At 41.3% G+C, this 25,549-nt stretch overlaps 2 protein-coding genes across 2 annotated transcripts; one reads left to right on the forward strand and one right to left on the reverse strand.

The window, feature by feature from the left end:
- Nucleotides 1-4,145: 4,145 nt before the first annotated feature.
- On the forward strand, nucleotides 4,146-10,627 carry LOC134631498 (kelch domain-containing protein 10-like). The gene is made up of 10 exons (XM_063479901.1): nucleotides 4,146-4,391; nucleotides 5,319-5,411; nucleotides 5,639-5,860; nucleotides 7,417-7,571; nucleotides 7,649-7,797; nucleotides 7,917-8,001; nucleotides 8,086-8,152; nucleotides 8,237-8,284; nucleotides 8,360-8,499; nucleotides 8,588-10,627. The coding sequence occupies exons 1-10, from the start codon at nucleotides 4,307-4,309 to the stop codon at nucleotides 8,795-8,797; spliced, it is 1,254 nt and encodes a 417-aa protein (XP_063335971.1). The 5' UTR covers nucleotides 4,146-4,306; the 3' UTR covers nucleotides 8,798-10,627.
- A 161-nt stretch (nucleotides 10,628-10,788) lies between these two features.
- LOC134631497 (uncharacterized) lies at nucleotides 10,789-25,007 on the reverse strand. The gene is made up of 20 exons (XM_063479899.1): nucleotides 24,853-25,007; nucleotides 21,670-21,816; nucleotides 21,473-21,579; nucleotides 21,266-21,380; nucleotides 19,713-19,829; nucleotides 19,574-19,635; nucleotides 17,687-17,839; nucleotides 17,284-17,475; nucleotides 17,095-17,194; nucleotides 16,875-17,016; nucleotides 16,601-16,784; nucleotides 16,203-16,302; nucleotides 15,672-15,805; nucleotides 15,547-15,578; nucleotides 13,868-14,013; nucleotides 13,633-13,778; nucleotides 13,465-13,559; nucleotides 13,307-13,385; nucleotides 13,094-13,202; nucleotides 10,789-12,425 (listed from the first exon to the last, which is right to left on the reverse strand). The coding sequence occupies exons 1-20, from the start codon at nucleotides 24,920-24,922 to the stop codon at nucleotides 12,352-12,354; spliced, it is 2,304 nt and encodes a 767-aa protein (XP_063335969.1). The 5' UTR covers nucleotides 24,923-25,007; the 3' UTR covers nucleotides 10,789-12,351.
- Nucleotides 25,008-25,549: the final 542 nt, after the last annotated feature.

Below are 25,549 nucleotides of genomic sequence, written 5' to 3' on the forward strand. Positions count from 1 at the left end.
GTCAATAAGTAGATCACAGCACGGAACAAAAAGCTGCCGACTCATCTCCTGTTTGATCTCATTAACACAGCAGTGGCTCATTGTTCAGGAATTTCTTACTGTCTGTGACATTTCACAGACTCCCTTCATTGTCTACCTGCTGCCAGTCTGTTCAAGGGTTATTTGGACAGTCTGTGTTACATTATTAGACCAACAGTGGCTGAGAATCTTTCTGCCTCTAGGTGAGCTCTGAATGTACTCTTTGGGATAATATTTTAGCTTCAGATGAGAAAAAATGTATCTGTAAACAAGTGAACATTGTAAAAGACCAGCAGAAGGATTGTTTGATTAATTGTTGCATTGGGAGTAGCTGTCCCATAAAAAGAGATCAGGTGTAAAAACCTTTGTCTCAAAAGGTTCTTGCATTTTAACAGCGTTTGGGCACGCCTGCTGTATTTGTGTTTGTACCTTAAACAAAAGAGGGTGTTGATCTTTTCCAGATCATTACTCACTGTGAGAATTAGCAATTATTACAATTCTAAGTCTATGTTTATTTACAAATGGTCCATGTAAACAAGCTACAGTGGCTAGTCATGCATTTGTTTTGCTCCTTCTGCAACTCCCAGTGAGCTTCAAATCCAGATTATAACATGTCTGCAATGCAGCTCCCAAAGATGTGGGCGAAAGGTTGACTCATGGTACAGCTGATCAAAAGGAGTTACTCCAACCACATGTTTGGCTCAAATATCCCTTATTTAAGTTGTGTGTTAATTATCCTTTATAGCTTGGAAGACATAAACAAAGTTTGTCACTTTTTAATTTCTTAATACACTTAGATCCATGTGTTTACAAACAAATAATGTAATCAATATATGATTGACATGCAGAATTTCAGCTTTTATTCAAGGCCTTTAACAAAAGCATTGAAGTAACTGTTTAGGTGTTGCATCTGTTTTAGCTCCTTATATTGATACATTATTTTTTAAATTCATGAATAGAAACACAGTGGGTTTACAGCAAAGTGGAAACTGATTCAAATCTTTGGACTGATAAAACTAAAATTGACTTGTACCAGACTGATGGGAAGAGAAAAGTATGGAGAAGGAGGGAAATAGCTCATGATCTGAAGCAACCACAGAATCTGTTAGTGGTGGAGACAGTAAGACAGTGTTTATTGATGACATGACTGCTGATAAATGTAGCAGGATTAATTGTGAAGTGTACAGGGCTACGCTTTCTGCTCAGATTCAGCCAAATGCTGCAAAACCGATCAGACCAAGCTTCACAGCGCAAATGGATAATGACCTAGAGTATGCTGCAAAAGCAAAGCAAGAGTTTCTTCGAGAAAATAAACGTTCTTCAATCTCAGAGTCAGTCACATGATCTCATCTCAATCGAGCATGCTTTTCAGTTACTGAAAGACCCACAGACAACAGCAGTTGAAGTCTAAGGAGCTTGGAAAGAAAAGCGTCTGGACTTCTTTAAGTTGCTTGAAGACGTTTCACCTCTCATCCGAGAAGCTTCTTCAGTTCTAAGGTCAAATGGTCGAGAGTCCCAGGTCGAGGGTCTCAGCCACCCTCTCCAGTGCCAAAGTCCCTCCGTCTAACCTCACATTACAAGAAAAGAAGGCCATCGCTTCCCTGAGCAAAGACCACAACATCACTATATTACCAGCAGATAAGGGAAGGTGCACCGTGGTCCTAAACACAACGGATTACCACACAATGATCACTACTCTCCTCAGTGACAACAATACCTACGAAGTCTTAAAGCGAGACCCCACAAGCAGCTACAAAAAGAAAGTTATAGCTTGCCTTCAAGACCTTGAAAGGGACAAAATCATCGACCGCCTCACATATCACCGCCTTTATCCAGGGGATGCCGTACCCTGCATTTATGGACTTCCTAAGATCCACAAGGAAGGTGTCCCTCTCAGACCCATAGTCAGTAGCATAAACTCAGCCACTTATAACATTGCGAAACACCTTGCTACCATCCTTGCACCTCTGGTGGGGAACACCCCACACCACATCAAGAACTCCACCGACTTCACCGACAAGGTCGAGAAACTTACCCTGGATCCAGATGAAACCATGGTGTCCTCTGATGTAGTCTCTCTCTTCACTTGCATACCCACCACGGAGGCTGTGGAGACTGTCAGAAAACGAACTTCACACCCGATCAGATCTGCACACTGTTAGACCTCTGCCTCACCACTACATATTTCAAGTACAACGAGGGTTTCTACAGACAAAAACATGGCTGTGCCATGGGCTCCCCCGTGTCACCTATTGTAGCCAACCTTTACATGGAGGAAGTGGAAAGGAAGGCTCTTGGCTCTTTTAAAGGGAGAGTACCCAGCTACTGGTACAGATATGTAGACGACACCTGGGTCAAAATCAAAACACAAGAAGTGGAATCCTTCACTGTGCACATTAACGCCATGGATAAAAACATCAAGTTCACCAGGGAAGACACAAAGGACAACTGCTTGCCCTTCCTGGACTGCGCTGTGCACATTGAAGAAAACGGCAACCTCAGCATTGAAGTTTACCGGAAGCCCACACACACGGACCAGTACCTCCTCTTTGACTCCCATCACCCTCTGGAACACAAACTTGGAGTAATCAGGACCCTACACCACCGGGCAGAACATGTTCCCTCTAAGTCTGAGGGAAAAAAGAAGGAACACACACACGTAAAGGAAGCACTCAAAACATGCGGTTATCCTAACTGGGCGTTCATGAAGTCAGCAAAGAGGCACAGAAGAGAAGATCAGACACCAGCGAGGGAGGATAAGAAAGACAGACGCAACAACGTTGTCATCCCCTATGTAGCCGGTGTATCAGAGAAACTCAGGAGAGTTTTCTCCAAGCACGACATCCCAGTGTACTTCAGACCCAGCAACACACTCAGACAGAAACTGGTTCACCCGAAAGACAAAACTCCAAAACACAGACTCAACAATGTGGTGTATGCTGTACAGTGCAGCGAGGAATGCCCAGACCTCTACATTGGAGAGACCAAACAGCCACTTCACAAGTGCATGGCACAACATAGAAGAGCCACCTCCACGGGACAAGACTCAGCAGTCCATCTGCATCTTAAGGATAAAGGTCACTCTTTCGAGGATGCCAATGTTCACATTTTGGACAGAGAGGACAGATGGTTTGAAAGAGGAGTGAAAGAGGCCATCTATGTCCACTGTGAGCGACCATCTTTGAACAGAGGCGGTGGTTTACGACACCAATTGTCTGCCATCTATAATCCAGTTTTGAGATCCCTTCCCAGACGCCTTAACGCCCACTCACATTCTGGGCCATCTGACCTCAGAAATTCACATGATAGGGTGGGGCCAGGTTTCACAATGAGCTCACCCGAAACCCTGGCTGATTAGGTCCCACACCCGCTTTCACACCTTGGCTCATGTGATTAGAGGATCGCCAGGGGGTCCTTTGTCCCTCTTTGGGGGGATACTCCCACTGGGTTTAAATCTGGGACTCTCGACCATTTGACCTTAGAACTGAAGAAGCTTCTCGGATGAGAGGTGAAACGTCTTCAAGCAACTTAAAGAAGTCCAGACGCTTTTCTTTCCAAGCTCCTTAGACTACGATGAGATGGATGACTGAGAACCTTCACAGACAAACAGCAGTTGAAGGTGGCTGCTGTAGAGGCCTGTCAGAGCATCCCAAAGGACGACTTTTTGTGATGTCCAAAAATGATTTCCGACACAGAAGTTTCATCTAACTAAAAACTGTCTTTTTAAAATCCAAAATATGTTAGTTTCTCCAATGACGTATGAACCTCTGTAAATCCCCAGGTATTCAGAGGTTCCAAAACTAACATTTTGGATTTACAAAATATGTAAAATGTGTCAAGTTTAAAATCACAGTTGTTTTTAATGGCTAGTATGTGCATTAAGTATATAATATAAGGTAAACATGCAAAACTACAAACATATATCTCTGATAAGCCATATTCATTGAGAACAAAGGGTATTGACGTTCACGTCAGTTGTTACTGACTCTTTTATTTATTTGTTAGGAGATTATTGCGGCGAGGCCCTTTAATAAAACTATAAACATTTCCATGTGGCTCTTGAACGCCACTTGAGCATCCCATTCTCCTCTGATTGGTTAGTTCAGACCACGTGGCTATGACGTCGCGGCAGCAGCAGCTGTGGACAGTTGGAGGAGTTAGCATATTTCTTTATTTTGCTCTGAAGCCAGAGCTGGCGGTTTCATGTCGCGCCGTTTGTTTGCACTGAGGCGGATTCCTGTCCGGGTCTGGGTGTGAGCCTCTTCGGTCGGCGTGTCCCAGGTTAATCATGTCTTCGCCTGAGCACGGTGAAACTTTCAGTCAGCTCAATAAGTTTGAGAAACTGTCGTGGAGGCCCTCCATCCGCGACTCAGGTTTGTAAACACAGGCGAATGCTCTGCAGCTGGATCCAATCAGCAAGCCTTCCTGAGAAGTTAATGTAAATACTTGGTAATGCTGCTCAGAGCTCGCTGCCTCTTTGGGCAGAGCTGGCTGATCATTTGCATTAGCTGGGCTTTGTCTGTGAGCTAGCCATACTAGCTTTGTGTGCATTCTGCATCGCTACAGCAGCTACACAGGCCAAAGGTTGCTAACGTTGCTACGGAAGCCAGCAGAAATCAGCGAGTGAATATTTCAGTGTTATTGTTGCTTATGTTCCCATTTAAATAGAAATGAAAGACAAAGGCACAGCAATGATTTTCATATTCTGTAAGCTCTCCCATACATGAAGTGGATTCTGGGTTACACAAAGCATACTTAAGAATAGAAAATAAGAGAGGGTACACCTGAACTCCTGATTTCTCTGAGTGTAGCAGTGCACAGAGTATCTTGATTCACCGAGGAAGTACAATAGCTGTGGCTTAAAAACAAAATAAAAAAACTATCAGAGTATACGATGACTGTATTCATATACTTCTGCGGTTTTTACTGGGATCGCCCCAGAAACATCAGCCTCGGTTTGCTGGAAGTGTGACGCTTGGCTGAATATGACTGTGGTTGTTCAACATTTGAAAAGCCTGCAGTGCGGTTGAAGTAAAATAAACAGGTGTGACGGCGGTGGAGCTATCAAATGATCGTCCAGGAGCTCCAGAAAATCTTTTCCATGACAGAAGGATCATGGACAACAACACCAGCTGCTCACAGCAATCTGTGAGATCCTGTAATTAGTCTGTAGTGAAAAGGGGAAAGAAATGTCCCTTTGGAAGTTAAAATGAAACGGTAGATGCTAATTAGTTCAACCCCTGACAAGAACATGAGAGAAATGGTTTATGAATCTGTCTTTTTCTCTGTATATCTTGCAGCCACTAAGAAGCGAGCACGGTGGTTTCAGGCCCGGCGCATCTTCTCCCCTTCCTGCCCAAACCTGCGGATCCCCAACAGGTTTCTGAGAGAAGGTACTAAACCTGCACAGACACCACATTGGACTGTCTAAACTCATAAACACTAGAATTCAAAGTGCAGGAGCTGCAGTTAACGTCCTGTAAAGCAAAGCTAGAAGTGTTATATCGCTCCTAATAAAACTACAGTGTTCAGAGGAGAGAAAGAAGTCTGCGTGATGATTTACATCGTGGTGTGTGGCGATGAGACTGATGGTGTCTGTCTACAACTCCTCCTCCCACAGGACACTGCATTCCTCCTGCCCGCAGTGGACACCGCTGTGTAGCAGACAGCACCAACCTGTACGTGTTTGGAGGCTACAACCCAGACTTTGATGAGGCAGGCGGCTCAGAGAACGAAGACTACCCTCTGTTCAGGGAGCTCTGGCGGTATCATTTTGCCACAGCGTCCTGGCAGCAGGTCCGCACAGAGGGGTACATGCCAACGGAGCTGGCTTCTATGTCAGGTAAGGACTGATGCTGCTTTTATTTTTATTCCCTTGGTATTCAAATGATGTGATGGGGTTCTGCTGGATTGATGAAAATATTTTTTGACTTATTCCAGTATTTTTATCAGCATATTCTAAAGGCTGTATGCACACCCCTGCCTTCATTTATGCATTAAACATTGAGCACATGTGGTTAGTCTGTTATTGAAAAGCAGCTCTAAATTCACCCCTGCACACTTCTTCTTTTTTTTTTTTTTTTTTTTTTTTTTTTTTTTTTCTTGAACTCACACAAATTAGGACGCATCACATTTGAGGCTAGAAACTGGCCTGCATTTCTCAGCAAGTTGTGAGACTTTTAGTTGCAATTTACAGCTCAGTTAATTTAGGTGTGAATTCTGACATTTTATAGCAATGTCTTTTTTAGCAATAAAAATAAAATATTCTGCTCTAAATGATATTTCTCAAGTTTATACTTTTATCTGATAACTAAAATTTTATCCTTGTTTAGTCAACAAACAGATGCACAGTCCTGCAAGAACTCAACTCTTTGGTTTGTAATTCATTATTTGTGTAGTCACAGTTGACTGTTGTGTAGACTTTAGGGGGACCTTTTGGCAGACATAAATGTATTCAGATTTATTTTTAGAATTAGCCCATTATAAGAGGGAGGTCCACCTCCACACTACATTGTGTTGTCATGTTTCCACAGCATAGGCAGAAGTGTGCAGTGAAGGCCATTTAGTTGGTTGAAATCTGTAGCCTCACCACTAGGTGGCACTAGCAGCGAAAGCAAAGCTAGTAGAGTTATCGCTTCTGGAAAAAAAAACTACAGTATTCAGAGGACAGAAGTCTGCATGATGATTCACTGTGTTGCATCAAGATGAGACTGCCTGAGAACCACTGAGCCTGGTTTGTGCGCGTCAGTGTGTCTCACCAACATACGTGAGCCAAAAATGACCTGATGGCGGCTGCCGTGACCTGCGCTTTAATGTCTTTCTGGTTTTGTGTCAAAGTGATTTCCAATGTTTATGCATTTTCTTTTTGTGTGTGTGTGATATTTTTGCTTCTATTGGTAAATAAACTGTAGTCTAGTCTCAGGATTTATGAAGGTTATGTATTAAATAAGGAAATGACCCGTTTTGCAAGTATCTTTGTGACTTGGCTTTTTTTGTACCTACATTATAATCAGTCCTTTGTATCGACTTCAATGTTTTTATACAACTACTATGTTATATTTGTCTGCTGCCCTCCTGGCAAGGTCACGCTTAAAAAATATACATTTTTAATATCATAGAAACGTTTTGGCTGGATACATTAAAGATATATAAAAGTCACTTTGCCAAAAACTGATTGCAGCTTCTTCTTTGTGACAGGAATATTCTTTTCTGGCTCAACATGACTTTTTATCATTCATGGGAGATGAGATCTAGAAAACACTTTGACTCAGATTTCCTATAGGTTTTGTGTAACAGAAGACTCCTGTACAAAACATTCAGGGTTTTGTTGTTTCTTTTTATTCCCAAACTTCACTCCTAATCAACAAAACTGAGTTTGATGCTGTTGTCTTTCCCCAGCTGTCCTACATGGGAACAACCTGCTTGTGTTCGGTGGCACCGGGATTCCATTCGGTGAAAACAATGGCAACGACGTCCACGTTTGCAACGTTCAGTACAAACGATGGAACCTCCTCAGCTGCAGAGGGAAGAAGCCCAACAAGATCTATGGACAGGTAACGGTTTTTGTGTATGAGGTCCTTTTGAATGTTCTGTCCCATCCCATCTGTTACAACCATTTATCCTCTTCCAGGCCATGGTCATCATAAATGGCTACCTTTATGTGTTTGGAGGGACGACGGGCTACCTTTACAGCACCGACCTGCACAGGCTGGACCTGACCACCAGGGAGTGGACCCACATCAAACCCAACAACGCGCCCTCAGACCTACCTGAGGAGAGGTCAGTCACCTTAGGTCATTCATACACAGTTAAAAGCAGCAGGAACAGTTTGTTAAACACACAGTGAATTCTCTACATGTGGCTCCAGATTTCCTGAAAATGAATCAATAATTTCGCAGATATAGACATGAGCTAGCTCATGACGGGCAGAGAATATATATTTTTGGAGGCGGGACTTCCTGGACATCATATCCACTAGATAAGGTGAGAGTAACTGGCACTTAGACACCATTGCATGCAAACTTGTTGTCGTCCTGTCTTTAAATTAAGGTTATTTGTGTTCATCAGATTCATGCTTATAACTTGGAGACAAACTACTGGGAGGATATCATGACGAAACCCCAAGAAAAAATAGGTTTGACTCATGTTCAACTTTTATTTACAACGGTAAAGCGTTTTGACTGCCACAAGTCGAATTCATTTCATTTTCTTCTCACAGGATATCCCGCCGCCCGTCGATGTCACAGCTGTGTACAGGTCAAAGAGGGTGAGTGTTTCACACGACATCATCAAACGGGTTTTCTCTGAAATGTTTCTGCTTCATGCCTCTTTTTATGTGCAGAGGTTTTTATATGTGGGGGTTATAACGGAGAGTGCATCCTGTCAGACCTCTGGAAGCTCAACCTGCAGACTTTTCAGTGGACGAAGCTTCCTGCGATCATGCCGGAGCCGGCTTACTTTCACTGTGCTGCGGTCACTCCGGTCAGTACCATCAAACACTGAGAGAACAAAAACTAAATCGTCATAGAGTAGACGCAGATTTCATCCTCTGGTGTTCCTCTTCCTTTAGGCCGGCTGCATGTACGTCCACGGCGGAGTCGTCAACATGTCTGGGAATCGAAGGACTGGCTCTCTGTATAAAGTGTGGCTGGTGGTGCCCAGCCTGCTGGAAATGACCTGGGAGAAACTGCTGAAAACTTTCCCTCACTTATCCCAGCTGTCCACCCTCCAGCTGCTCAGCCTGGGACTGACGCACACGTTAATCCAGCGGCTCAAATAAAGACTGAATGCAGCGGTATGTGATGGCGTAGCACTGACTCTAAGATGTCTGACGATTTAGGATGAAAGGACAAAGCCTGATGATGTCAGATGGTTATGAAAATACTTTGATTGCCTTTTTACTTTAGTCTGATGTAAATGTGTGGGTTGTTTTTAAAAAGTGCAATTTTTTTAAGTTTCTCAGTGTGTCATATGTGCACGCATCCATTAGAAACCGTGTAGAAAATAGAAATTACTGTATGCTGTTTGTTTTTCACTTCCGCCTTCTTTGGGTTTTTCTTCTTGTTTTTTGGTCGTGGAAACTTGTGGAGCCTGAGAGATATTTTATAAACTCCAAAGACCACTTGTTAAAAGGCTAAATGAATGTTGGTATAGTAGTGAAGTTTTAGCTTTTATTTAGAGGCAAAGAGACTTTTTTGTCTGTTCTTCCTTTTTTCCTCGCCTCCAATCCTGAAGTGGAACAGGTTGTGCAGCACTACCCTCAATCAGTCCTGCTGTTCCCTCTTCAAACCCAGCAGAGGCACCAGTTTGTAGGTCCTGACATTTAATTAGAAAGTTTCCAGATTCTCAGTAAAAAGCAGACTTGTATTTGTGATTGCTCTTCACAGTTTAAGTAACACGTTTCAGCCTCAAAGACTCACTGATTAGGGTGCTGATGTGGAGCTGCGATTAAAACTCGACCGTTCAAATTGAAAAATGTTCCTCTCGCCGGTCACAATTAGGCTTTCTGATCAGATGAAAACATGTGACACGGCATCACTGTGAAATGTCTTATGCCTCTTCAATTTTTATTCCTCTTTTTTTGGGGGGGGGGAATGAAAAACACCTGTTTTGAACGCCTGTAGCTCCAGTATCTATTTATTTAGTGCCTTTTGAATTTCAAAAAGTGGGGTGTGCAAATTGGTCTGCAAGAGTCAAGTTTGTTTATTTCAGTCAGTGTGTAGCCCTTTTTTTTTTTTTTTTTTTGTTTTGTTATTCACCCACTAGGATTTAGTCGGTGCTCTTCACAAGCTATGTATGCAGCATGTCTGTTATTTTAAACCCACGAAGCCATTTTTACTATTTTAATCACTGTGCTGCTGTTTTTATTCTATTAGAAATCTTTGAACTGCACCCGACTTGTAGCTGTACCTCCCCAGAAACCCCAACCCAACATTTCTGTCACGTTCAGTTTTTTCCACTTTAAAGCCAAGAATTCATTTCAACTTTTTGTACTGCAACATGCATTGTTGATATTATTATTATTATTATTATTATTATTATTATTATTATTATTATTACTACTATATTGTTGTTTATTTAGAGATGCTGTGCTTTGGTACTTGGCAAGGAACATTAACAAACTAGTAACAAGGTGACGTGTGGAAGGTGTACTCAGGATGTGAAATACTGTGATCAGTCTGATGAGCCGCGCAGACACTCATCATTGAAACATCAGCAGGTTCAGTGTGAAACCAGATTTAGGCACACCAGCAGTTTTGTTTTGTTTTGGTTACTGTGGACTGTAAATCTTTGATACTGTTGTGGTTCTCCTAGTTGCTTTCATGCAATTTTTTTTTTTTTTTTTTTTTAAACACATTTTGCCTTGCATTGAGCCTTTGAATTCACGTTAACTGCAACTGTGCTGGTTCGATATCAAGCTGCGTTAATCTGACGGCTATTCTACTACGATCCCTTTTGTACACTGCGCCGCACCTCAGTTCCTTTAATCATGTCATGGCCTTATTCATTTCTATTTTGAAGCATTCTGCTTCACTGCGTGCTCAAACTTAGTAATTGTACGACCTTGCTTCAGATTGACATGTTCAATATTTGCATCATTTTTTTGATGTTAATGAAAGCTCAATGATCTGTTGCATGTCAGTATGGTGTGCATGTCACTTTAAACTCTTGGGAGAAAAGTTGAATGTCTTTATAAAAGGCAAATATGGCTGCAATATACGTTGTTTTGTAATTTCTGTCTGTACAAACAATAAAAAACGCAGGCAGCTGGTTTTTCAAAACATTGTATTGATTCACTTTTTTTCCCCCATAGCCTGTTCATAGAGAACAAATCTTTGCTGGCACAGCCTGCCATGCCTGGTTTCCAGTTAGTCATGTGAAAACTCGAGTACACAACCGTTCAGGTCTAAGGTGTTGCGTGTCAGTGTGTACCTTAAAACATCATCTGAAACATTACAATTGGGTAATACAACCTAAAATGAGCAAAAACGGCAGAATAATACAGTCATTATTTATTTAACAAAAACAAATAAAAAAATGTAGAAGCAGTTTGTGGAAAAGCTAGGTACTATCTTACTGCCTATATAAGAGGCTAAGTACAAGCCAGATGCTGCTAATCAAATGTACTTGATTAACTGATCATCAGCAAGTTTGAGCGCCCCAAGCTCAGATCGTGCAATCCTGAGAAACTGCAAAAATCCCAAAGGCTACATCACATGTGGCTCAGGCAGGGAACCAGGTCTACCAATAAGATCAGTGCATCCATTCCTGGTTCCTGCTGTTCCTGCTCATATGTTGAAGTATCCTTGGGCAGAATACTGGGTAATTCAGATTTATTTATATAGTGCTAAATCACAACATTTGCCTCAAGGTGCTTTATTGTAAAGTGATGACCCCCCCCCCCTCTTATGGGGAGACAGTGGGAAGGTAGAACTCATTTTGGTAAGTCAGTTTATTTATAAGCACATTTTAAAAACAACACAGGTTGACCAAAGTGCTGTACAATAAAACTCAGTCACAATTAAATGCTAGGGATTAATGTGTGGTAAGACCCCCGAGGGGTCTCCAAGGGATGGTGGTCTGGCAGCCACAGGACTTGGGACCTCTTTATGTGTATTCTAGAGTCGAATGTGAGGCCATCTAACTGATGACTCTTGGCCAAATTGGGTAATGCAACAAAAGGATCTGAAGCACAGCAGCAAATCGAAGTGTAGCAAAGACATTTCAAACTCCAGACGTCAACCTGACTGAGAGCTGTGCATGAACAAACGGGGTGTGTGGTAGTTGTTCACACACTGCTTCTGTTTTGGCGTAGCTTTGGTTAAATAATGACACTTTGTAATATCTCATGCTGTTGTCGTTCATCTGAGGCTGCGTTTGAATCATTATAAAATCTGCTAAGCACTGTGTGATGTAAAAGAGGGTAAACTTTCTTACATAATCCACACGACTGTCATTTAAAAATGTTACATATCGCACACATACCATTTTACTGCAGTTAAAATATACAAACTTCATCACAATTGTTCCTTTAAAGTATGATCAGTGCAGAAACTCCTGTTGTACAGTAAAAATAGTTGATCTCTCATCGCTGTTAGTTATGTCAGTTTATAAAATATACATTTTTTAACAGCACTAGTCACAAAAGTACCATCCTGAGCTTACAATTTTTAGTTTTGTCTCAAGTATGATTAAAATAAAAGAAATAAAATAGATAAAAAAAATTTAAAGATTCCATTTGGGATTCCCCCATCGACATTTATGCATAATTTGACGAGATAAGAACCTGCCAAAAAACATCTGCAATTTGTGCTGAAAATCCCCATCCAATGTTCAACAGCTGGCTGGAGATGGAGCAAAGTAGTACTGAGCCAGGAGGATGAGGTAGACGACCACCAGAGCCGTACCTGGGAGAAAAGACACCAAACCACACTGGACCAAAACACCCTAAAATAAGATTCAGGTCTTTCAGCTGCCATTAGTATCAGATCCCAGATATGCCTGTTTAAAAAGAGCAAAACTCCTCCCGAAGGGCAAGGGCTATACTAATGATATTTTTATTACAATATGCTAATGTCAGCCTGTCGTTCCGTTATTGTAGGGATGTTGTAGGGAGTCATATTGAATTTCATATGACTTGATATGGTTACTTGAAATTTTTTTGGCAATGATCGACTTTCAAGTTCAAGGACAAACGCTTAGCCAACTAGGGTACTCCTGTCCCCCAAGGCCTAGTATATTGTTTTGAAGTTTTAAGACCATCCATAAAAAACTGTGGGCAACATAAAATTTTTATTTTTACATTTTACACATTTTTACATGCTCCCGCCCTTCAGGGGAAAAACAGCTCACTCTGTTATTTTTTTTATTTTTTTTGGTCTATTTTTTCAAAATGGCCGCCACTAATGCAAAAAATACAGTGCACAGACCCCTTTTACAGTCTTATATGATTTATTTCCCAAAGGGGGAGCACATCATAAAAATTCTATTTCTTAAATGCACATGTATATGAGACAGAGCCAGCTATCCACAATTTCAGCTCCAAAATCTTTTAAACTTACTTACTTTAACTTACCCTGAAAATAATCACACTTGCCATCCATGAAGATGTAGTTGACCAAGATCACACTGAAGATGCTGGCCCACAGGTGCTGGTCACTGAAAATCAGCACAAATCCCACATCCTGGGAAAGGCAGAGATAGATTGTGTCTATTATAAAACACTGTAAAGCAGCAGAATGACTTGTATTTATATATGAATAAATGAAGGATTAAAATGAAGGCTTACATAGAAAGCATTAAATAGGACCAGTATTGGTATTTGTAGCATGCAGACCTGCACAGCGATACAGCTTCCCACCTCGAGGCTGGAATAATAAAAGAAAAGTAGATACAAATGATGCTCTTCAAACTGTTCCTGTAGCTTATTGATGAGACGGGATGTACCTGAGACTGATGTTGTTCTGGAGTGCAAACTGGATCCCGTTAACAATCTCGGGGATCTCAGGAACCATAGCCAGAACGGTCACCCCGATGAAATACTGCCGGGAGAGAAGAAAACATTAAAGCTATAAAATACAAACAGCCTGAGCGTGCTCAGATGCGTGTACTTACCTGAGAGATGTTTGGTTGGCTTAGTATGGGCTGAATGTGCTCAGTGGCAAGATCGGCACAAGCAGACGTGAGCACCGTAGCCAAGATGAGGATGACCAGAGACCTCCAGCGTGACCAGTGGACCACCGTCCCGTGGTGGCCACTCACTGGTGAGATTATAGTATTGTAAGTAAGCATCAAACACAGCTCACTTTTCTCTAAAATAGCAAAATGTAACATGAAACTTTTGGCTGACCTGTTAAGTGTGACTCGTTAGAGTGATTCATACCCTGTACTTCTCCTACGTGAATGTTGTAAATGTGGGAGTGCGTCTTCAGAGTGAAGAGCAGACCGATGATGTAGGCAACGGGCAGAAGGGCACACACGGTGTACACCAGAGGCCTAAAAACAAACATTGCACAATTAATGAGCAGCAAGTGCAGCAAAATGATGATGAATGAGGGCTTAATGTGTGATTTTTAGACACAGTTTCTACAGCTTCAGATTGAATTACTCCTCTTCAGGAAGATTTGTTTCATTAGACTGGTGCAGCAGTTAGCTTTGCCACCTCACAGTGGAAAGGTCCATGGTTTGAATCTCCTGATGGGCTCAGGACTTTCTGTGTGGAGATTGCATGTTCTCCTCGCGCCCTGCAGAGGTTAACTGTTTATTCTAATTTGACTTTAGGTTTAGATGGGAGCCTGAACGGTTTTGCGGTTTAGGCCCTTTGACAGAGTGGGCACCTATCCATGGTGAACCCTACCTCTAATCTTGGGTCTGCTGGCATAGAGGTCAAGAAAATGGATGGCTAGGAAAAGAGAAAAGCCCTAAAAGTAATTTAGGGAATATTTAGATTTAGCAACATCAGATATTCACTTTCAAATTACAATGTCAAAGTAATTCCCAATTATATCCATCTATACTTTTAAATGCTGGAGCCAATCCCAGTAACATTGGGAAAGAGAGACAGACACTGTCTACACCTTTGCCAAATCAGAATAACCACTCGGACTAACATGCATGTCTTTGAACTGTGAGAGGCAGACACAGGGATGATGCTCAGAAGCCCCGCAGCTGGCCAGCAGGTCCGAACCAGGAGCTTTCTTGTTGTGATGCAACGGTGCTCACCACTGCACCACCCAACAATGATCACTTTAATAAAAAGTTAAGTCGGTACGTTAAATTGGAGAATCCGCTTAGAACACCTCACCGGCCACTTTGATAGGTACACCTGTTTAATTGCTTATTAATTCAAATATGTAATTAGCAACTCTATGGTTGTTCCCATGGTCCAATGAGTCTCAATTTCTGCAACAACATTCGGGTGTTTCAGCTGCTAACCTTTCTTTACATCGCTTCCATTTTCCCTGCGCTCAAAGCAGATGTCATTGCTTTAGTCTAACCATTTTGCTGCCTGCCTTCTCCAGCCTTCATTCTGAATCCTTTTCTGTCATTCTGTCTTTTTGGGTCTCCTACAGGCCACTTCCTCACCATGTCCAGCTCAATATCTAAGCCTTCATCTTCATCTTCACCTATCCTCCAGGTGTCCTCTCATAATTCCTCACTGCTGGGCTCTGTTCTGCTATGATGCGACATCGGAGTCTAATTGCCAAATGGCTTAAATTAATTCTGTATTTCAAAAATCTTTTTCAGTTCTTCCAAATGATTTCTCCCTATTGAACTGAAGGAAAAAGGGGGTCCAAGCCAGTACTCGCAAGGGGTAGCTAATGAAGTGTCCAGTGAGTGTATCTGCATGTATGTGTAATGATAATGTATCACCAAAGGAAGCACTGCATCATATTCCTTAGTTTTGCAGGTGATTTTTATACTGCACATAATGTGAGCTGAACAGCTGTGAGGACGTTATTCTTGAAAATTAACTGTGCCGTTCTAAAACGAATTTTTATTAGTAGATAAATTTGAAAAATAACTTACTGGACATGGTTGTGAAACAGTGTACCATTGCTCTGTTGAAAACAACAACAACAATAAAAACATTGTACATGTGCAGTACAGTGCATACGGACAGGGTGTATGTCCTCCTGGCTAAAGATACCTACCAGGTCATAGTGGCAGTTGTGGCAGACAAACGGCCCGCTGCTGTTGCTTGTGCTGTTTGCCCCGGTAGAGTTGGTACAGGAGTCACACACCAAGTTCCCATAAGCCTTAGAGAAGAGCGTGGGTGCAAACACACCTGCCAATAACATTCAGAGGAGGGAAGTGAGTGTTTAACACTGTTTGTAATGTTTTTAAACTATAAGATGTTTCTGGGGAGACTAAAAACAGAAACTGTTCGTGCTGCTTTCAGCTGACTTGATTCATGAAGACAATCCTCTTAGACTTAGCTTGTATTCGGTGTTTTAAGGGCACCAGTTCGATGGTATTTGCATTTGATTATTTAATATCCAGAGATTATAATGGCCAACATCTGCTCCAGGTGTTACTTACTAACAAAAACAATGAAATAAAACTATCGCAGGCATAAACATTTGTTTTCTGATTGTGTCACATACATACTATTCACATATTTTCATGTGGCAGTCTGAACTGCTTCTGCAGCCTTCTGCGTGTGCTGATTTTCAAATACGTGCCTCCTATGGAGATGAAAAGCAGCGCACAGCTCACTCCTGCAGAACGGCTGTTGAACCTTTGCTCACTGTGACGCAGACCTCCAATTATCATGCAAATGCCCTGAGAAGCAAACAAAACATGAGGTCGCACTCATACATGCTTATTTAACACATTTCTCAAACCTATGCCTTGAAATTATATATACAGTATGCTGGTGCTGGAACTAACTGTGTTACTTAAAAACTGACGTACTGGCATTTTTTCTTTTTTTGTACAGGTAGACTTTCCAACATATTAGCCATTCATGTTGTTGTGCACAGCAGTGCAGTGCCAAAAGGATGTAGGTAAGTCTTACCTACTAACTAACTAACTAACAAACCTAAGCTACGCAAGCTAAACAAGATGAAACTTGACCCACAGGAATAAAGAGGATACATCCAAGCAGTGTCCCAGTCAGCGCAGCCTTAACAACCTCCTCCAGACAGGTGTTAGCTTGCTGGTGACCTCTGAGCAGGGCTGTGATGTAAAAGGTCAGTTCTGTGATGGAACCAAAGGTGGCGTTGACCACAGCGCCCACAGCAAAGTTACTCTGAGCTGAAATGCTGCAAATGCAAAAACGAAATATAAAAATCAGAGACTCTTTTTAACAGTTCTGCTTCTCGAGGTGTTAATGGTTAATGAAAAATGCTCACCTGGCAATTCCCATGCCAATGTAATATGACAGAGGTATGATGGAGCCAATTGCTATGGTGAATTTGACATCGGAGCTGGCGTACTTGTTTTCTCTGTCAATATATCCAGTTACCAGGGCAACTATCACTAAAGGGAGGAGGTCTGAGATAGGAGTCAAGGATGATAACAGGTCTTTATATCACACAAGGAAACACACACATTATATGTGTAAAAGGATACTGGCAGCAAACACATTAATCCCATCAATCGTGTACTTGTAGTAGAACCAGTTGGCAGCGTGGTAACAACACAGTAGCGCTCTGGTCTCATAGCCTTGATGCTGAAAGTGAAGAAAACCAAAGAAAAATGGTGCATTAGGAACTCCCCAGGACTATGCAGTGACCAATAAACACTACGTGTCACCTGTACCTTCCTCTGTGAGCCAGCAGAGATAGACACATCCTCAGGAGGCAGCAGGAGGATGACGCCCAGAGTTCGTGCGTTCATCTTGAAAACTGGGATGGTGAAGACCAGGATCCAGGAGATGAAGCACGCCAGAGAGTGAACGACCACCAGAGGAGGATATCCCAGCAGCAGCCACACATAGGTGGCAAAACGACGCTGTACAACAAGAAGGGCACATTGTATAACGATATGTTACACTTGCAGCAAAAAATCTGCTAAACATGCAATGTATTCAGTGCTAGGTCAGTTTTACTTCTATAACCCAGTACTGCAAATTACAGCATGCAACACCCTCTGCCCTAAATGTCAAAGTCTTGCTTGTGAATTTCCGGTATCTATATATATGTTTTTAAGTGTGAACATTTACCCAGTAAGGAGTGCGCAGAGGTCGGTCTGGCATCTCTGGGACTGACACCTCTGTGGGTGATGGCAGCAGAAATGGTGAGTTATCTTCTTCCGCCTCCATACTGCACTCACAGTCTGGTGCGCGCTCACAGCATCGCCTCAGTGTATTTCCCATCTGGAGGAACACAACCAAAAAGATGTCTTTTACAACCATGGTTTATGCTTCATGCTCCAGGTCCGTTCAGTGGTTTTATTAAGGTACGACTTAACAACGTGCACACATTTAAGGTATTCCCGCACCAAAGATTCTACAATGCACTTAAAACAGTGGTGTCTAAACTCAGGCCTCAAGGGCCGGTGTCCTGCAGGTTTTAGATGTGTCCTTGCTGATTTAAATGGCTAAATTACCTCCTCAACATGTCTTGAAGTTCTCCAGAGGCCTGGTAATAAACTAATCATTTGATTCAGGTGTGTTGACCCAGGGTAAGATCTAAAACCTGCAGGACACCGGCCCTCGAGGCCTGGAGTTGGCCAAGCCTGACTTAAAACATGCTGTAAATGAAAGAGTCAGTGGAAACATGGCATAAAATTACTGCCTACTGACCAATTAACTGCAATTAAAAGGCTTATTTTTCCATGCTGTGCATTAAATCACCAGATTAACAATTAAGCATCGTCTCTTGTTCTGTTTTCAGTTTTACTGTTATATATTCTACGTTGTTCATAGTTTGCTAATCACCATTTGATAATATTTTAAAGTAGATGTCATAGGGATCGTTTTCTGTGGAGGAGAGAAGAGTCAAATGATCCTTAAAACACCCTCTTTTCGATTGGTCAGATGCTGCCAACACCCTTTCATGTGAATGCGCAGGAGAAAGCTTGGGTTAACATAACAAACTGATGACCAGCTTCATGTGACTGTTTATCCTGATTTCCAATTTTAGGGTAAGTAAATCCAGATAACAGAAAGATACCCTGGGAATGTTGAATGACTTCGTAGTATAGGGCCCAGGTTATGTGTTTGGCATACACTACCATGGTGAGCAGGTAATATATAAAGCCAGTTTCACGACACAGAAAACTTTGACTTTAAGCTTGTTGAGCCATTAATCTCACTTCACAGTACACCTCTCTGTGTATGGGGAACAAATACAGGAAACACAACAGATGCTGTGACACAGACTAAGAGAAGGAGAGAGAGGGGGGATTAAGGAATAACCAACAGGAGGATAACAAGCACAATCCCATACAAGTGAAGATTATCAGGAAAATTAGGGGGACTGTCGAGAAAAGTGGGACAGAGAGATATTGAAGTTCCCCCGGTTTACCTCTCATTACATCTGAGAGAGGGTGAAAAGGGTTAAAATCCAGTCTTTTCACAGTCTTCACTTTCATTTTTGGAGTGCTAATGCAAACTCTTCTTTTGCTAATAGTAACTTTATTCTTAATCAAAGGGATAAATCAAAGTATAAGTCTGAGAGAAATGTAGTTTGAGCTGTGAAAACGTCTAGACCAGGAGTAAAACTAATCCATAAACAACAGAAAACAAACCTTCAAACAGGAAGTACCAAAACAAAAACTAAACACGGAGACAAAGATACAAAGAAGCAATGGAGGACAGGGACATAAAACAGAATAACAAGTCAGAGGAAGGAGGCGTTAGGGACACACTGAAGGAACTCACTGAGGGTGTTCAAAGTCGCCCCTGCACCCTGAACGTGTCGCAATAACAAGTTGTTGCAAATGCACTGTTGCAGACTTGTGACATCATTCAGAAAAACACGACTTCTGCTTTAATGACCACAAGTCAATGAAGAAACTACTGGATTTACTGTGAATCAGTCTGATGCCGGCTAAATGAAAAGGACCACAGACAACAGCAGGAATATTAACTCAACCCAAACAGCACCTCGTGGATTGGGTTGCCAAACGGCCACAGGAAGTAGCAGCACAGCTTCCAGCACAGTTTACCTGAAGACAGAAACAGAGTGAAGAACAAGGGGAATGGCAGATGATCAATCATTATCATTATCTATTACCTCACCTACCATACGGTACCCCAGTAACAGTGATGAACATCAGTGTGCCAACCAGGAAATATGCCAGAGAAACCCACCAACCAAACAGGAGCACGTAGGCTACGTTTCCACATGTGATGAAATGACCTGATAGCAGAAGGACACAAAGAATGAAATAATTGTTTCAGCAGAAATATTTGTACACTTTTAGGATTTCTGAATACAATTTAACTTAAATTTCATTAATTAATGCAAAAAAAGAACAGAATAAATAGACAGATTTCACTTCCAGATTATTATAATCAGACACTTTTTATTAACAATGTTACCAAAGCCTCAAAATATAATAATAAAAAATTCTATTGTCATCAGATTTAGTTCAGGTAAGGATTTGTAAGTCTTATCAGTTTCTTCATTGTTGTTACATGTAATGTGTTCAAAAGAACTTGACAGCCAGTTTTATCTTCTACAACTAATTCATATCAAAGATGGTTTCAAAGGTTTTTTAAACTAACATTCGTAAAAGATTTTCTCAAATTTTTACCGAAAAACTAAAACTAGGCACAAAAAATGTGTGTAAATTGGTTAAATGGTAACAACTGTCTTACTCCCTCTGACTTACTCCTCACTTTTTCCAAGGGGAATGATGCTGTTTTACAATATTAAATCTGACTTGAATCTTTGATCAAATGTCATGATCCTGGGTCATTTGACCCAGCATTTTGAGGTTTCTTTTATTTTTCTCATTTTGTATTAAGTCCACTTTGTTAGTCTAAGGGTTTATTCTATAGTACCTTGGTTATTCTGTTTAGCTTTCGTTTATTAGATTCCCACCTGTGTCTTTTGCCCTCTGTGTCTCGCTCTGTGTGTTTGTGTGTTTGCGCTTGTATGAGTTCTTGTGCCTTGTTTCCCCTCCTTGTGTTTTATTCCATCATGTTTATTCTATGTTTCCCCAGCTCGTTATGTCTCCTCTCTCTCCCTCATGTTTCTTCACTCCCTCTCCTCCACTCTTGCGTCATGTTCCTTCGATTCCCATTTTATTGTGAAGGTCCCATGTTTTCTTGTCTAGTTGTGTTCCCCGTGTGTTCTCACTTCCCTTGTTTTCCTTCTGTGTATTTATGTCAGCGTCTCCCTCAGTCCTGTGTTGCGATCTCCCTCACAGTTGCGTGTGTTTCACCGTGTTCCTAGTTATGTTCCCAGTATAGTTTTCTATCACTTTTTAAATTCTCAGCAATAAAGCTGCATTTTGAGTTCACGTTTCGCCTCACCGAGTCTGCGTTTGGGTCCTCTCCTGCCTGCACACAGCCGATTTATGACATCAAACTTTCAAATCTATCACTATTATTATTTCTGTTATTCTAAACCGAGACATAGTGACAAGAAAACATGTTCGTTTTTCTTCTTTGGAAGAGAAAGGCACACATTTTTACATACATTTACAGTAATTTAGCTGTAGTGTTCCTCAGCAATTATCTTTGTGCTCAACTTCAATGACCACGACAAATAAAGCCCGAGATTTAACAGATAGATATCATGCATCAACACAAACTTTACATAAAACAAAAACATAAAAAAAAACGTACCTGGACCTGAATGCGGTTTTATGACATTCAGCTCAGAGTATAGTTCTTTCACAACATCTGACCGGCCTTCAAACGGCCGCTCCGTCACGTGGCTCTTCCACTTTCTAAACCCAAACTGATAAAAACGGACACACAGACAGCAATTACTCCAGTGTCCTCAACTCAGCTCACTTTCTTTTCCTGTGGAAAACTCTTCCGGTTTCTTACTCTGTAGTTGTTGACCAGTTTGTTGGCTTCCACTTCATTCTCGGCTCTGATGGTTCTCTTATTTTGGCTTTCCTCCCAGCTGTCTTCGCATGCATTATGGCTCGGACCTACAATGAGAAAATAACCAAGAAATGGCTGCAAATATCTCTTAACAGGAGAGCTGAATATGGATATAAAGACTGGTAAATTACACTCACATGCACGTGCAGCAGTGCATTTTGTTGCAGGATATAAGGAGTGTTGTGAAGATGGAGTGGAGGAGTCTGCGTGCTGAGCGCCACACAGTCGATCATGGGCCTGTTCATTACTGTAACCTAACAGAGGATCATGCTCGCTTGAAGAATCTGTAACACCAATGAAACAAAAACTGAAAGATGTCAAAGACAGCATTCATACACCAAGTGCCATCCATAAAAAGACCCAGACTGGAACTTAGCATGAGCTGTTTTTGCCAGGTGTCCAAGGGCCTGAAAAGGACATCCCATAATATATGGTAATAGGCAGCATTTTGTGTTCAATCAGGTTGTAATCAAATATATTGTTGTGGCACAGCAGTGAATTTACAATGACTTTTAGACTAATCAGACAATTTAATTTCAATTGTATTTTTATAGCACGGAATCACAACAATTTGGAATTTGGAAGTGAGCAATCTGGGAAAAAAGCCATTTCAGCAACTTACGGTATTTCAGAAACCGCTCATATACTGGGATTTTTACCCACAACCATCTTCAGATTTATAGAGAATGGTCTGAAAAAAACATCCACTGCCCAGAGATCACAGGAGAATGCAGAAAGGCAACATTGTCTCAAAGAACCACTCGTTACATCTGAGCTAAGCAGAAGAGCGTCTCTGAACATACAGCACTTTAAACTTTGAAGGAGATAAACTACAGCTGCAGAAGACCACACCGGGTGCCATTACCTGTCAGCTCAAACAGAAAACTGAGGCTACAATTTGTAATTCTCGCCAACATTCAGGTATGGTTAAAATTTGGAGTAAATAACATGAAAACTATGGATCCATCCTGCTGTGTATTAATGGTTCAGTACAATCAATAGTACGCTCAGGACCCCTCAGCGCCCATCACTGATGGCTGTTTCAAGCAGAATAACGAAGCATGTCACGAACAGCTAAGCTGTGCCAAACTATTCCAACACTCGCTCCTCTGAACTGATAAGACAAATAAAGACATCACATGGAAACTGTTTCAAAAATCGCCGTGACCCCAACTCTGTAAAAGACTTCAGCAAGAAAATCATCACATGAAGAAAAATCAAAATGGCATGACTCTCAATCGATTCTCCAAAGTAATTAAAACAGTAATCAGAGAATGCCAGTTTTTAAGTATCTAGCTCCCCACTTGCACATATTGCATCTGGGTCAAAAAGTATAATGTACATATAGAATCAGATACACTGTGTCACAGTGGACGCTGGGTTTTGAGGTTTTTGTGGTTTCATGATTTCTTTTTGCTTTTGAAAAGGGATTTATGTTTGAGCTCTTTAGTCTTTTAATGATTAGACTTTATGTGCCTCTTGTGCTTATGAGCGGTTGGTTATTCTACACCTTGTGTCCTTTGCTTAGCTTTTGTTGGCAATAGGTTACTTGCCTTTTGTGTTCCCCATTCTGTTCTTTCAGTCCTGTCTCCATGTGTTTGTCTTTTGTCTCGGTGTTAGTTACTTCTTGTTTTATTTTGACGGTCTCTTGCCTCATATGCTTTGTATTTAGTTCTACTTCCCTTGTCTCGTCCTCTGTGGTCAGCTGCTGCCCCACCTGTTTGCTGTCCCTTCATTACCTGGTGTGTATTTATTCCCTTGTGGCATCCTCCTTCATGGTGGTGTGTCACCTGCCTCTGTGTTTCTGTGTTTTCAGTTTCCTTTGTGCGTGTTTTGATTTTTCCTAAGAGTTACTGGCAATAAAGCTGAGGTTTCTAGGTCATTCTTTCCTCCCAAGTCCTGAATCTGGGTCCACACTCTGCCTGCTTTATGACACACCGACTACTTCTTTGATCAAATACACAGGCGACACAGTTGGGTGACACATTAAAGAGAAAAACAACACGTTTTAATAAAGTTTTGAGCTAACACATGCAGCCAAGTGATTCTCTGACTCTTTGAATCTGTACAGGAGGATTGGAAGACAATTCTTTGCAAGATATCCCCTCATCTGTTGTTTTAATATTGGCCTTGGTGATTCTGGTGAATTCAAATGAAATATCATGTGACTGTCATCATTTTCCTACTAATTGAACCATTAAGTGACCCCCTCATGCCATACAAACGGGGGCTTTGTCAACCTGACAGTGTAGATGAGGAGATTCTGATTTGCCTATGTCTATGTCACTTAAAAAGCTGCACACAAAACGCCTCATCTCTTAAATTTTTCATTATTATTATTATTCAATGACATGAATGAAACGTGTACATAGATCTCCTGAGGGGCATAAAAGGCTTTCTATCTATCTTAACTTGACCTGATTAAAGTAGCTAGATTTGTTACAGTGAAACCAGACTCGTGACAGCAATTAAAGCAAGGGATAGAAACCGCCTGCAGCCATTCAGAAAGATACAGAAGATTGATGAATGAATGAATACATAACAAACCAGATGCATCAAAGGAAATGTGGGCACATCGGTCCTGACTTCCCTTTTTCAACAGCTCAAACTGGCTCACACACTTTTAGGTAGTCTTGTTTTGTTTCCTTGTTCTCCTTTTTTGTTGGCTTCCTTAAGTGTGTCTGCAAATACAGCAGCTGCAGTGTTATATGATGGTGTTAGTGACTGTGCACACACAGCATTACCTCGATACACTACCGTGATTTTGTTCTTTAGTGTGCATGAGTATTTGAGAACACTGAGAATGCCTTTTAAGAAAGAAATCACCCTTGTTCCTGTGAAATCAAATACAAGTAACTAAAAATGCTGTTATCTTTAAGTGACAGAGAAGCTTGAGTAAGAATGGAAGAATTGTTTACATATGCAGTAATGAATTAATATATTTTCTATTTCTTGGTTTAAGCCTCTATGACGTGAAAACTGGACATTGGATGTTGTAATATTTGGCTTTCAGGAACGTTTGTCAGGTACATATAAAGAGTCTGGACAGGAGGGCACTATTTATGACATTTTATAGGTCTATATTAATCTAAAAATTAACTGAAATATATGTTAATTAGTTGAGAGCTATCATTGATTAGTTGAGAGCACAACCGTGCAATAACTCCACAATGAGCTCCTGTAAATATCAATGTAAACAAAGCCTACGCAGACAGAAATAAAGCGGAGACAGTTAAAATGGAGAGTGTAATAACGGTGCTGTTAGCGACACATAACAAATAAAGTTATAAGACGCTAAATAATGAGCTCGTGCCGCTCACCTTGCGCGTGTTCAGCCGGCCTCCTCCTCCGGCTGGTCGTGTCCGGGCTCCCCGTGGACGACAGAGACATCTCCGCCGGTAAAAACACTTCACCGTTTGCTGAGTGTGTTACCGGAGCCTGACCGGATCATCTCCTCGGATGCTGCTGTCGCTGTTGCGTGGACTCACTGATTTAATGAGTGTTATGGAGCGTGGAATTGTGGGAAATGTAGGCCACTGGCGTCTTAAAGGGAAAAGCCACCATAAAAACGCAATAACTGTTCACTTCAGCTCAGCCGAGCCTTTGTGAACTGAAAAATACAAATACAAAGTGGTCTGACTAAATAAATAAAAAAAAAATTTAATATATGTATATTTGTTTTTATTTCAGCTATTTAACTTTACAATAATTACATTTTGTTATTAAAAAGGCTAAAGTGTGAGTGGTATGGAGTCTTTCACCCTTCTTGAACTGTTGCTGGTACTGAAGGAGTTGCCAGTTTAGTTAATTCATTTGAAAGGACTCCCGGTGTCCGGTGCAAGTCGTGAAACAAACACTTCTTATTAATTATACTTCTTATTAATTATATAATGATGCTGGCATATTAGTGAATTAAACATTGTATTTCATAAATATCGCATGGTTTGTGTGGTATACAACGAGACTATTTTAGGTTTGTGAATCTTGGTAAAATACAGAATTCGGTGTAAATAGAAA

Source organism: Pelmatolapia mariae, linkage group LG7, assembly GCF_036321145.2.
Source record: "Pelmatolapia mariae isolate MD_Pm_ZW linkage group LG7, Pm_UMD_F_2, whole genome shotgun sequence".
In the NCBI taxonomy this organism is placed as follows: Eukaryota; Metazoa; Chordata; class Actinopteri; order Cichliformes; family Cichlidae; genus Pelmatolapia; species Pelmatolapia mariae.

What these genes read in the sequence shown, in the direction of transcription:
- LOC134631497 (XM_063479899.1), bottom strand. Translation starts at nt 24,922, where the DNA reads ATGTCTCTGTCGTCCACGGGGAGCCCGGACACGACCAGCCGGAGGAGG. An exon ending in GATGTATCCTCTTTATTCCT is followed by an intron (nt 16,303 to 16,600) that starts GTGGGTCAAGTT and finishes TTTGCTTCTCAG; the next exon opens with GGCATTTGCATGATAATTGG. An exon ending in CAAGTGTGATTATTTTCAGG is followed by an intron (nt 12,426 to 13,093) that starts GTAAGTTAAAGT and finishes CTTTTCTCCCAG; the next exon opens with GTACGGCTCTGGTGGTCGTC.
- LOC134631498 (XM_063479901.1), top strand. Translation starts at nt 4,307, where the DNA reads ATGTCTTCGCCTGAGCACGGTGAAACTTTCAGTCAGCTCAATAAGTTT. An exon ending in CTGTGTACAGGTCAAAGAGG is followed by an intron (nt 8,285 to 8,359) that starts GTGAGTGTTTCA and finishes TTTTATGTGCAG; the next exon opens with AGGTTTTTATATGTGGGGGT. An exon ending in ACTGTGCTGCGGTCACTCCG is followed by an intron (nt 8,500 to 8,587) that starts GTCAGTACCATC and finishes CTCTTCCTTTAG; the next exon opens with GCCGGCTGCATGTACGTCCA.